This window comes from Herpailurus yagouaroundi, unplaced genomic scaffold (assembly GCF_014898765.1).
Source record: "Herpailurus yagouaroundi ecotype Mexico unplaced genomic scaffold, PumYag 213, whole genome shotgun sequence".
Classification (NCBI taxonomy): Eukaryota; Metazoa; Chordata; class Mammalia; order Carnivora; family Felidae; genus Herpailurus; species Herpailurus yagouaroundi.
Genome location: NW_024412444.1, coordinates 6,605,878 through 6,618,439, shown reverse-complemented (window position 1 = coordinate 6,618,439; position 12,562 = coordinate 6,605,878). Strand labels below are relative to the sequence as shown.

Sequence of the window (12,562 nt, the reverse complement as noted above, 5' to 3'; positions counted from 1 at the left end):
CACCCATTCTGAAAGATGGAATAGAAAATATCAGACTGTATTACATAGAGGGTCAATATTGTTGCATGAACTTTTGTTCTCTCTCTCTCTCTCTCTCTCTCTCTCTCTGTGTGTTCAGGTACTGGGCTGAAATGTTTCTTACTGTGAGTTGTGAGAAAATAAGGTAGGAAGTCACTGACCTTCCCCAGTACTTCTCAAACTTTAACGTGCGTTTGAATCAACAGAGGATCTTGCTAAAATGCAGATTCAGATTCATCTGGGCTGGGGTTACGACTGCGATTCTGCACCTCTTACAAACTCGCAGGTGAGGCTAACGTTGACGGTCCATGAACAGTACTAGAGGACATTTTAAATTCATTCATTAAAAAAAAGTATTAGAGCAAGTGACTAGGACTCTGGGTATAAAGAGACAGTGAAATCTTTTGATAGTAGCCTTTTCAGAACCCGGCAGGGAGAAAAATCGTTGGTTAATTAATGGGAAGTATTTAAGGATTTAGTACATCTCGTATCTTACAACGCAGTGTGATAATATTTGTTCCACAAAATGTGCCTTGGCTACTCTGTGTGTTTGTGTGTGTGTGTGTGTGTGTGTGTGTGTGCCCGCATGCGCGCACATGTGTGGTGTGTGTAAGAGTCTGTCGCTTACTGCCTCCATGCCATAAGTCTGCCATAAGAAAAAAAAAGCCCCGTTTCTAAGACACAAAAGTATTGTGTGGGTCATGTTAGCAAGGATACCATGACCTTAATATAACAGAGCAATCAGCCTGGCTTCTTAGAATGATTATGGGAACATTCTTCTCTGGAAAAGAAAACAAATTAACTGTATTCACCAAATGTCTCCTGGAACACAGAAAGCTGTTCTGATAAAGACACTTAGCAAAACTCTTCCCTGAACACAAGCTCCAGGGAAAATTCAAGACTGGTTTTATATAAGGTTTGCCGAAAAGTAAATGAGACCTATTTCTATGAATGGCTTCAGGAAGCAGCTAGATTAGAAAAGAACTCCTTGAAGACCTGCACTGAAATATAAATCTGTAAGGATGATGCTAACAAAAGCATAAGCAATTACTTTTGGATAGTAATAATCCATTTGACACAATTAATCCAAATAATCCAAATCTATTAATGCCCCTTTATCTTTTCTGCATGCAGGACCGCTGAAACCCTCCACCCAGGTATGGCGAGACGCATTCCTATGTCCATGTGGAACGGAAATGTGTTTCTATATCTAAGACTCCAAAAGAAAAATAATTAATTGTTACATTTACTTGTTATGCTGAAGGCCATGCGGCAAGAGACGATTCATACTTGAATAGGAGAGTCATGGCAAGAGGGCATCAGAGCCCTCAAAACATTCTTCTGTCCACCCCCTTCCACCCTAATAGAGCTTGCTTCCTGTCGTCTCAAAGGTTAAAATTTCTATTGTTAGTGCCTTCTTCTTTTGGCTAAATAGTTTGTTAAAACTGCAAATATCCCAACAAAGGGAGCACTAACTCTTTACCGGAACAGAGGAAGAAATAGCAAATCTGTCAGAGGCACATTTGGATGGTGGGAAGTAGGAAAATCTAGAAGACATTGGGTCTTTGAGGGGCACTGGAGGAGTAAAGTCATGAAGATGAACTTGGAGTGTTCTAGAGTTCCCACTGGGAGGCTCTTGGGTCTGAGGTTCACATCCACGATCTTAAATCCTGATTGTTTGTGTGTGTGTGCGGGCGCGTGCGGATGTTAATATAATAATGTTGCAAATCAAGGTGAGAGGAATAGGCCCTCTACTCCTCATTTCTTTCTGACTCTGTGTCCAGTTTCCATAATCTTTGTGGGAAGGGACTCTCCTCTGTAGCTCTGCTGCAAGGCTCAGGACAAGGCTGCATTGTCAAGAATTTATTTCGGGGTTCAAAATCAGGTGGAAAAAAAAAAACAATTGTTTCTCCTTTCCTGACTGCTTTTCCTAGTACATTTCAGATTTGTTTTTCTTTCCAATATATATCATCACACAGATTCTAAAGGATGTCCTTATAGACTGGACTATATGCTCTTTAGCCTCATAATTGAGGATGACAAGGACAAGGCCACAGTTCAATTAAAATTTGATCTGAAGAGTATTGAAAGCTCAGCCTCTGACTGATTTGGACGGCTTAATTTCAGATTGATAACCTCAGGGAAAATCCTAGCAGAATTAACGAAGGAACCTTCCTCAGGGTCTGGAGGCACGCATGTCAGTTACTGGTCCAGGATTGCACCGAAGAAGTCACAGGGACACAAAAAATACTGGACCATGGACCTGGATTTACCACCCCGCTCACGTATCTCTGCCTTCATACATCAAATAAAATCCCTGTAGCTCCTCACATAGCCAACTTGTATCCAGGCCTCTGACGATTTCTTGCTGTTTAACTGCTTTTGTTTTTGTTTTTCAGAACCAGCTTCAAAAATTCTCCTTATACAAAGAACAGCTTTAAAAATCCTTGGTTGAATTATGCTGAGATACTAATTTATGTCTAAAAGAAAGACTTGGTTGAATTCAGCTAGATTTTTTTTTTCCTCCTTAAATCAGTTCTATGTTTAGCTAGTAATAAACTCCTCCAGTCTGCAGAACAATTGGCAGGGCGGTCCCTTTAACAAGTCAGGGCCACGAGAAAAGGGCCAGTGCGGATAAAAAGGAGTTTAAGGTGCATCACCACCAGATGTGATATGTAGCCCTGTATCCGATCCTGGTTTGCACAAACCAGATGCCAAGAATACTTTGGGGACAGGAGGGGGATTCTTAATATGTACAGTGCATTAGAAGAACATTTATAGAGCAATTTTTGCCTACTTATTTTGTTAAAACAACAACAACAACAACAACAACAACAACAACAAAACCATAATGTATATAAGCACCTCGAGAAAGATCCCAAAGAATAAACACTCAAGTAATGATCTCTGGGTGCGGGGGACACAGCGTTTTCTTATTTTTGCTTAGCTGTATTTTCTAAAAGTCTCCGATGCACATTTATTGCATCTGTAACAATAAAAGGGATTAGTCATTCCTCCATGCTCTAAAAAAAAACCTCTTCATGTTCAGAAGGTCAAATCTGATTAATATGCCAACGCAGTTGGGTTTTGTTTAGGGGGTAGGGCTCAGTCATTTTAAAATCACTTAAAAGAACCAAGAATTCTATGAGATGATAATGCTGATGATAAAAGGCTTCTTGAATGTCTGAGTAGGCCAGTCCATAGCCATTACGTTATTTTGTCCTCACAACTACTGTAAGAAGTCAGTTTCGTTACAGATGGGGAAACTGAGGCCCAAAGCAGCTAACGAAGTCACCTGAAGCTAGCTCAGCCTAGGCAAAACCAGGATCCCTACTCCTGCCTGGCTCACTTCAAAGCCCCAGGCCCGACTTCCGTTGTTCTGCCGGTTTCAGAACTATGTTTACTCAAAGTAGAATGGTACCGGGCTGCTGTATATCAAGCAATCTAAGCAAGTTTGGGGTTAACATCTTTCAACGGATACGGAGTGTTGTTCGACAAGACAAGAAGAGATCTGGGAAAAGCGGTTCCATTTCAGTGATGACAATGGCGATATGGACGTGACGATGATGGTGGTGGTGGCGGCTAACACTTACCAAATGCTCGCCCAGGGCCCGACGCTTGCAGCTGTGCAGGGCATTTCACCCCCATAACAACTCCGCGAGAAGGTTCTGCTTACTTTCATCTCTGTTACATAGATGAATCAGCTGGAGCTCTGAGAGATTAAATACCTTACTGAAGGTCACCCAGCTTGTGAGGATCAGGGGTGAAGTCTGAAGGCTCCGCATCACGGCCCATGATCACTACACCGTAGCTCCTATTCGGGGCAGTCAAACCTGCTTACTGCTTGTGGAGGAGAGAACCCACTATCTCAGTGCCCAGACGCCATATGCCTTGCCGCTCCCCATGCTGTACCTTTGGAAGTACGTTTCCCTCACCTGGACAGCCGGTGATACACCTTACATACCTAACAGAATAACATAATGCTTCCTTAGAGTCTATTCAGCCCTTACTTCCTCGAGCAGGATGACTCCTAGTTGGATTGATATCTGTTCACAAACATAGTGCTTGTGTAATTTAATAAGGTTATGGAAATAAGGTTATCTGTGGTTTCCTATGTAAATATAGCAAATGCGTTTTAATAGGCAAAGGTTTCATTTTGCAAATTACCCCTTTAATGGGAAATATTCGCACTCAATTATTGTGCTGACACAGAGAGTGGACAAATATCCGATTTGATAATGGAACAGCAAATTAAAATCTGTGCAATGCAAAGAGCACAGAGCAGCGGCCCCATCCGATCCTGACCGCACTGCCTGATTAAGTGCTCACGAGGCGGGTTTGGTAAGGGGCCCTTTCCTGATCTGATAACTGCCAGAGAGAAGCCAAAAGCAGAGTCAATCTGCAAATACTTAATCCTCCAGAAGGCAGATTAAGTGTATAATTGACCTATATAATCCATGTATCATCCCCAGTCAAATGTTCGCCGGGCCTGGTTCACAACGGCACGGGGGCCTGAGGAACGCCAGTGCGGATCGGGCATTACCACCAACGTGGATGCCTTCCAAGTTCGAGATGGTTTTTTAATCACTCATCTCCGAGCCTGTGAGGTTTAAGCAGATGAATTCACCCTAAGCACATCTCTTTTAATCCCGATTTTCTTCTCAGTCTGTGTCTTCAAGAAGTACAAGGAGGAAAGAAAATAAATTAATTTTTGTTTAGACCTTGAAATCTTAGGTGCTTCTCCTGATGATCTGATCTCTAATTTCAAAAAGCATGTTTTTGTTTTGGGGGAAGATATTGAATTAATCACCCAAGTGGGGGGGGGTGTGGGGGGAGCCATCTGCATGATTTATGGACACTCAAGCTTTAAATCACTGTCTTCAAGCTATTTCTTGGGTTTGCGCGTTTCTCCTCAACAGCTGCTTTAGGAATATGGAGATTATTTCCTATCTATGTTTTATATTTTCTTTAAAAGTCAGCAAAATTTTCCAGGAGGCCAAGCTTCCATTGGAGTCTGACAGCAACCTGATTCTCCTTTAAAAATTCAGCATCTTTAATATAATTTAAATTCATTGCTGTTTTACGTATTGGAATATTCTCTTGCTTTAAATCGCCCAATCTTTTGTTTTGAAATATTTTAAACTGTTATTTTGCAGCAACTGAAACCAGTTTAAAATCATATGTCCTACTTTTAGGAAAATTACAAAAATGCAGATGAAATGTATAGTTGTACATCTGAAACAGTATGGGAGGCTGCATGAGGATTCTTTTCCAATCAGTCCTTGATTTGTTTTTGGTTTTAATTTCTTAAAGCTTATTTATTTTTGAGAGAGAGAGAGAGAGACAGAGAGAGAGAGAGAGAGAGAGAGACAGAGTGTGAACAGGGGTGGGGTAGAGAGAGAGAGGAGACAAAAAATCCGAAGCAGGCTCCAGGCTCTGAGCTGTCAGCGCAGAGCCCGATGCGGGGCTCGAACCCATGAGCCGTGAGATCATGACCTGAGCTGGAGTCAGACGCCTAACTGACTGAGCCACCCCGACGCCCCAAACGGTACTTAATTTTGGACTGGTTAGTTTTTTTCTTAGGTGCATGACTAAAAAAGTTGATAGTATTTAACAGAATCTGGACAGTGCCAATCAATTACTAATAAACAGAGAAGCTTTCCCTGCCTTAGAAAACCTGGTTAGGCAACGTTATGTCTGATGTATCGCTTCAATAAGCCTAGAGAATGCCTGTTTAAAAAAAATGTTGGTGAAGAAGAATTTGGAACACTGTTCTTAAGTTACATAATAAAATAGATAAAAATGCAGAACATTAAATATAGAGCCCCAAATGCTATGCCGATAATCTCCCACAAGCACCCAATTCCAGCCAAAAGTACAATGACAAGGCAGAGGGAAAGCTAGATCCGAGGGAGCCCAGTTAAAACGGAAGATGCGCTCATTAAATGACCCACTATTAGTCCAAATATTCTCAGATGCAAACACACACTAATGCCATCCAGCCTTTTCTACAAGGCACATTCAGAAAGGCAAAACCAAAACATCACAACAACAACCAAGAAACCGCGTCACAAAACTAAATAGCAAGAACTTAAAGGACTTTTCAGGTAAATAAAATGGAGACTTTGAAACACAGCTGAAAGCACAACAGAAACTCTGAGACATGCCTCTGAATGACAGATGCCAGCAGGAGCTAAAAACCAGAGAGTGACACCACAGTCGGAATCAACAACCCCCAAACAGCAAACAATCTCGGAGAGCTGTATTTTTGTCCTCGTTCAAAATGCTAATTTCCTATTATTCATTTCTGCCATTTATCAAAATGCAACAATTTGGAAGAGCCCCCTCTCAGATCAACAAGTTTTTCTCCATAGATTTCTGCCAATTGTTTAGAAACCTGCCCCAGGACCACCATCAGTAAGGAACAGAGTTTAAAGAACACGTTCACTGTGGCAGGAAACTGAGGGTGGTCGGTTTCAGAGACCCTCCTGCCTGAACATTTGCTTCCCCTTGTTTAGCTCAGTGGACACGAGAGCCTTGCAGAGCGTAGATGCAAAGACATAAACACCATGCTTGAGGAAACAGAAGCCGAAAATAATCAAACATGTTGGTAATCTGATGTTTTGCTGCTAGATTATAGAAAAACAGTAAGTACTGAATTAAATTACCGAGACTGCATGGTAATGAAGCTTTTTGAGAAGCTCTGGGTTTTTCAAATGACAACTGTTTTAAATCCATGACAGATTCAATAACTTTTTTTGCACTACATCAGTTAGGTTGCTTAGCACCGATATTCTGTAAATTAGGGGAGCAGGTTATTTGGAAAGTAAGAAAGTAAAAGGCAAGAGATTTATTAGCTCCAAATAAGCTATTGAAAAAAAATTTTTTCCCACAGGGGTGGGAGTGAGGTTCAGCGAATGATTGTAATGGTGAAGTCTTTAAAATCAGATACTCTGGGGAGTGAAACTAAGACTCCCTCAGGAAACATGATTAGCACACTATGAGACTAAATTGGGAGGATTCTCACAGAATTAAGGAGGCCGTCTTACACAGGTCAGTGTAATTCGACAAGGGGCTAGAAATACTTGCGAGTTTTTGAATGACCCTAAGCATAATTTACTTTCTGAGCAGCATATTCTTAGTAAATGTGTCTTTTCATTATTAATTCACACTAGAAGCCAGAGGGCTTGAATTTGACTGTGTTCTACAATGGCCGGACAAGTCTAGCTTTCCCATCTGTGTCAGCCAAGGCTCCACTCTTATTTTCGAATAACAATTCAGTTGCACTTTCCTTAAAAAAAAAAAAAAAAAAAAAAAAAGCCACAGAAAAGGACAATTTGTCTTGTTGCCTTCAACAAGGCTACCTTAAAATTTTTTGTGCCCCTTGTCATTTTAATAAAAAAAAAAAAAAAAGAAGAGGTGGCTTATCTGTGAGGAAGCGACAGGCTAAGCTGCAGATCAAACATCAAATTCAGTACGAGATGTTTTAAAGTGTTAGAGAGCACAAGGTTATTCGCACACACGCTCGCACAGGAACGCACACGCACACGCACGCGAGGGCCACACAAAACTGAGAATCAGAAGATACTGATCAAAGGAAAACAAAACAAAACAAAAAAGGCAACCTAGGCATTGAAAAGAACAATCCACAGGCTTCTTGAAAATTTGCGGTTTGGAATTTAATTCGGTGGAGATGGGCAGACTGTCCGCACTCCTAACTGCCATCTGAGGCTGCTGCCTGTCTCTGTTTTCAATGCCTATTGGATGGGTGATTGTGCCCTGGGCATTCTAGGCTCAGTACTTTCGTAAAGGCACACATGCAGAGAAGGGAGAGAACCCGCTGGTGAGTTTTATGTATGTATGAGGCATTCTCAGTGGATGTGGGTCATGCTAGAAGATGTACACAGGAAGATTATTTGATTCTAATTCATGCCACTTGATATAATGTGATAAAACATTTGACATGAGAGATAAGTTCCATTTTAATCCGAGAGAGAGGACGGGTGGGAATTAAAAAGTAAGAAAGGTTTTCTTGAGGAAAGGTGATGCAGAGGAAAGAGCGATATTGAGCACAGAGAGGGGATGATTGGAAAAGAAAAAAAGGAAGGAGCCTTTTCAACACACGAGGAAAGCAAATGAGCTGGAAGACAAAGCATATAAAAGTCAGAAGCTGGAGAATCCTGAGCACTGCCAACAATGAGCTCACTTAGCCATGGAACAAAAACACGCGCGCACACACACGCACAAACTCAATGTAAATTGCTGAACACAATCACAGAAAAAATATAGAAACACGGATTCCATAGTAGACCAAAACATTAATGTTCGGGCTGGCACTAAAAATATACGAAAACCTGGACAGAAGAGCTCACGCTTCACGAGACAGAAGTAGGCTGCACAATTAGAGCCACACGGAGACAAGTACGTCAGCTTCCATGCACTCTGGCCGGGTCTACACTGGCAAATTCAGTGGAAACTTGAAGCAAAATATCTGGCTAAATTAGGCAGCCCCATCTGCTTTGGCCTGAAAGAGGCAGGCAGTTTGAGACCAAAGCAGATTCCTTTTTTTTTCCCCCCTTCTTTTTGCCTCAGTGGCTTGCTTTGGAAGTGCAGATGTAGTCACAGTGGAAATAACACTGCTTGATAGCTATTAATCCTCAGAAATCTGCATTTTCTCCAGTTCGGTCTGGGTCGGGCAGCCTGATATACCTGCTCTTTGTATAGCCGCTTCTTCTCCCGAGTTTTCAAGTGGGTGGGTGGGCAGGGGGTGCCCCGGTTTAAAACCACACTGACTGAACAAGTCTAGTACAAGAGTTTGCCCAAAGCCAGGGCTAACGAAGCATTTCCAGGCTTCCAGAAACGGAGTTCTCTTGGAAGGGTAACAATGCACCACGTAGTGTACATCTGCAAGCCACGGCTGGGGTCAGGGAGGCACCACCCCCAGGAGAGGGAGCCGGTGTCAGCCTCCCCGATGACAACACATCCCTAAAGCAAGGCCAGATTGCGAGGAGGACCATGACCAAGAAAGGTCTCTGCCAGTTACAGAAAAGCTGCCTCACAAGCTTCGTGCAGAAACGAGGCTGCTTGCTGAGAGAGGCTGTGCGTCGTCCTACGTATCACACAGATTGGGACTGAGACACGGCCACGCCAGAGTGGGTTCGGAACAGACACACGACAGATAAGAGCCTAAGGCAGAGGGAAAGGGAAAGACATTGCTCGAATCAGGACCAATCCATTTTCTCAAAATGTGACTTATCCTCCTGTCTCTTATTTTGTCACATTTTGGAGGGTCTCCTCCTTGGTCTTCAAGGAGGAGAAGGCATTTACTTACATCAAATAACCTTTCTATATACATCTCCTCATTGACCTTATCACGGAGGACATCCTGAGAGTGACGGACGAAAGTCACATAGGCGTCGGCCACGTCCATCCCGGGTTTCTGCAAAGAAACAGGAAAACATGAAAATGGAATTTTCAGACAGTGACTTCCTCGGTGACTCATGCATTTCAGTCTCCCCACCCCACCCTACCCCACCCCACACTGCCTGTGCTGGAATTTGAAGCTATTCATAATATACTGTAGAGCTATCCACAGCCTGGACTGCTAAGAACTGATATTTGAGCCTCCTGCTCTTTCCAGGAATCAAACCTGGCTAAGAAAAGGAGCTGGGATTACATGGTTTTACAGTTATTTTTTTAAGCTATTAATTTCTTTTTCTGCTATAGATACTATAACAGATAAATCATCACTGGATAACCCAGAGACATCCTCTGGCTTTTCTTTGGATTGAAATCCCCATTTAAGAATACCCAAACAGACTCTGTCTTCCACTGTCTGTCCTTAATATAACATTGGAAAGGTGACAGCCTTCCTCGATCTTTTTTTCTTCTTTAAAAAATGGAGAAAATGCTAAGTAAAGAAATTATATTTTAGCGTACATCTCCTCCTACTGAAGCCACATTTTTTTTTGGGTGGGTGGGTGGGAGGGGAGGAACACTTTAACCTGAGTATGTAGTGAATATTTCCTAATCGGTTTACTCAGAGGAGACATTCAACCTCTTATCTGTCTTTACTTCCCAGCGCAGCCTTATGGCCCCCAAATTTTAAAAAGCAGGAATTGAGGAGGAGGGCGAAGGACGGGATTTTTAAATAAATTCGATTTTCTGGAAAGGTAAGCAGGTGGTTCATCCAGAGTTAAGAAATAATTTATTGTGAGAAAATACTAATACAAAAAAAAAAAAAAAGAGAGGCTCGGGGTGCACACTGCTTGAGATGTCGCAATCAAAGATACGTCCAAAGAAACCTATTAAAACAATGTAATATGGGTCATCAGGAGAGCTGCAACAAACCGCTTAAATTTCCACAGCAGACATGTATGTTTGCTAATAACTAAACAAGATTAGTTTTCATTACTGTGATTTACCTTAGATCACAAAGTATCATTTCTCTACAAGACGGGACTGTCAGCCACTGCAAATTGAAGTTAGTTAACACTTCTGTGTAATTTCCAGGGTGAAAATGAGGAAGGTTTGGAAACAGTAGGACTGTATTTTTTTTTTTTTTCATGATACAAAGCAAACAATTATCAAGGAAAGGGCCAATGCTTTGGCCCCTGGGATGCTAGTAACATTTCTTAACACCTGCTGGAACAATGACAAGGTATTAATTTGAAAAACAATGAGGACAATCCAAAGCCACAGTAGTCAACTGTTACACTTTCAAGCAATTTTCAGTGAATGGATTGAGCAGGTTCCGTGATGGTCCTATAATTGTGGCAGTTTTATGATACGAAACAATAGAGGTTCTCCAATGAGATGTAAGTGATACATATCAGTTCTAAACTGGCACCTCGCTAGGCTCCTTCTCTCCCTTTGGCAGCCGCACATCAAAGGGCATTCTCAGTAGGGATGGGGACCCCCCCCCACTTGGGGGGACTTGAGAAACTTATTAGTATTGTTTCCATTTCTTCCCTGGTGATCCTGGAGGCAGATATGGCCTTTTCCTGGACTCATGCAGCCACCTTAGAGCTAAGATTCAAAGCTCAATTCAGCAGCCCTGTTAGTAACCGGCAACGTTAGTAACCTATAAGAATGGTTATTTTCACCCACTCCTTCTCTTTCCACAAAATTTACTGTCATCAAAGGGCGTTTCATTTAAGTTTTAAAAACTTTGACCCAGGGGCGCCTGGGTGGCGCAGTCGGTTAAGCGTCCGACTTCAGCCAGGTCACGATCTCGCGGTCCGGGAGTTCGAGCCCCGTGTCAGGCTCTGGGCTGATGGCTCAGAGCCTGGAGCCTGTTTCCGATTCTGTGTCTCCCTCTCTCTCTGCCCCTCCCCCGTTCATGCTCTGTCTCTCTCTGTCCCAAAAATAAATAAACGTTGAAAAAAAAATTTAAAAACTTTGACCCCCCCAAAAAAAAACAGGGTGGTTTATCTCACCTAGGTAGTTAAAAAGCTCTATGGTTCTCTACCTTTTGACCCTTCTTTTTCTTCATCACGTGTACCAATAGCTGACATTTACTATATATCTGCTTGTTTGCTCTCACTAGAACATAACTCCACAAATATAGGGGCTTTATTTGATCTATTTTCTATTGTATCCTCAGCACACAGAATGATGCCTGGCACAGAGTAGGTGCTCAGTAAATATATGCTGAATGAACAAACCCGTGAATGAATAAGCCCCTTCCCCACATCTTTTTTTTTTTTTTTTTTTGAGCTCTTTAGTCACACTACCTGGATTTTTATTATATTCCCCCACCAACTGGAACTTGCGAACATCATTTAAATTTCTCTGGGTCTTAGTTACACCATCTGTAAAATGGGATTAATAGTAGCTCTCCTACTTACCTTCAAGGGTTGTTATAAAATAATGTAGGTCAAGATACCATAAAAGCCATAAATTGATATACAAACATGAGCCACTATGACTCTGTTCCCCCACCCTGCCCCACAATATTGTATCACTTCATAGCCTTACCCACCTTTGGAATCTACTTTGGAACCAAGAAGAAAAACGGGGCTTGAGAGAAACCAACATCCAAATAAAGACGATACAGTCTCTGTGTGCCAATGTATACAGTGTTCTTATGATACAGTCCCCAGGCCTCCACTCACCACCTTCTTCCTTTCTCACCAGCTTTACATCCAAAGCCAACAAGTTTGTCTCCCTTCCTTCAGTGGACCAGGAAGGGGCAACTGTTTGAAACGGGTGGGCTGATAACAGAGTGCTGTCACTTTTCCCAACGCCCTTAGCAAACTGCAGCACCAGACAGGTAGACCCAGCAACCACTGGGGTCTGGGACTATCAAGGGCAGAGGTAAGCCACCTCTATACCTCTGGAGGCCCTGTGGGTAGCAGGTCACTACGTGGCTACGGGGGAAAGACAGTCACAGTGTTGATCCTTTGTCATTGAGGGAGGGTTGAAGTACAGTTTTCTGTTGACACAGGCAGAGAAGGATGTGTAATGAAGCCTAGGTAGATTTCCAACCAAAATGGTTAAAAGAAAGACTGTTCACAGACAAGCTAACTTGCAGTTGTACATG

The 12,562-nt window shown here is 42.3% G+C and overlaps 1 protein-coding gene across 12 annotated transcripts in view; it reads right to left on the bottom strand.

Moving 5' to 3' along the window:
• CADPS (calcium dependent secretion activator) overlaps positions 1–12,562 on the bottom strand; it is a 374,844-nt gene that overhangs the window by 30,370 nt on the left and 331,912 nt on the right. For all 12 annotated transcript variants that reach the window (XM_040454550.1, XM_040454556.1, XM_040454553.1 and 9 more), the window contains one exon: positions 9,350–9,457. In XM_040454550.1, coding sequence (XP_040310484.1) covers positions 9,350–9,457 — 108 coding nt within the window. The remainder of the gene's footprint in view (positions 1–9,349; positions 9,458–12,562) is intronic.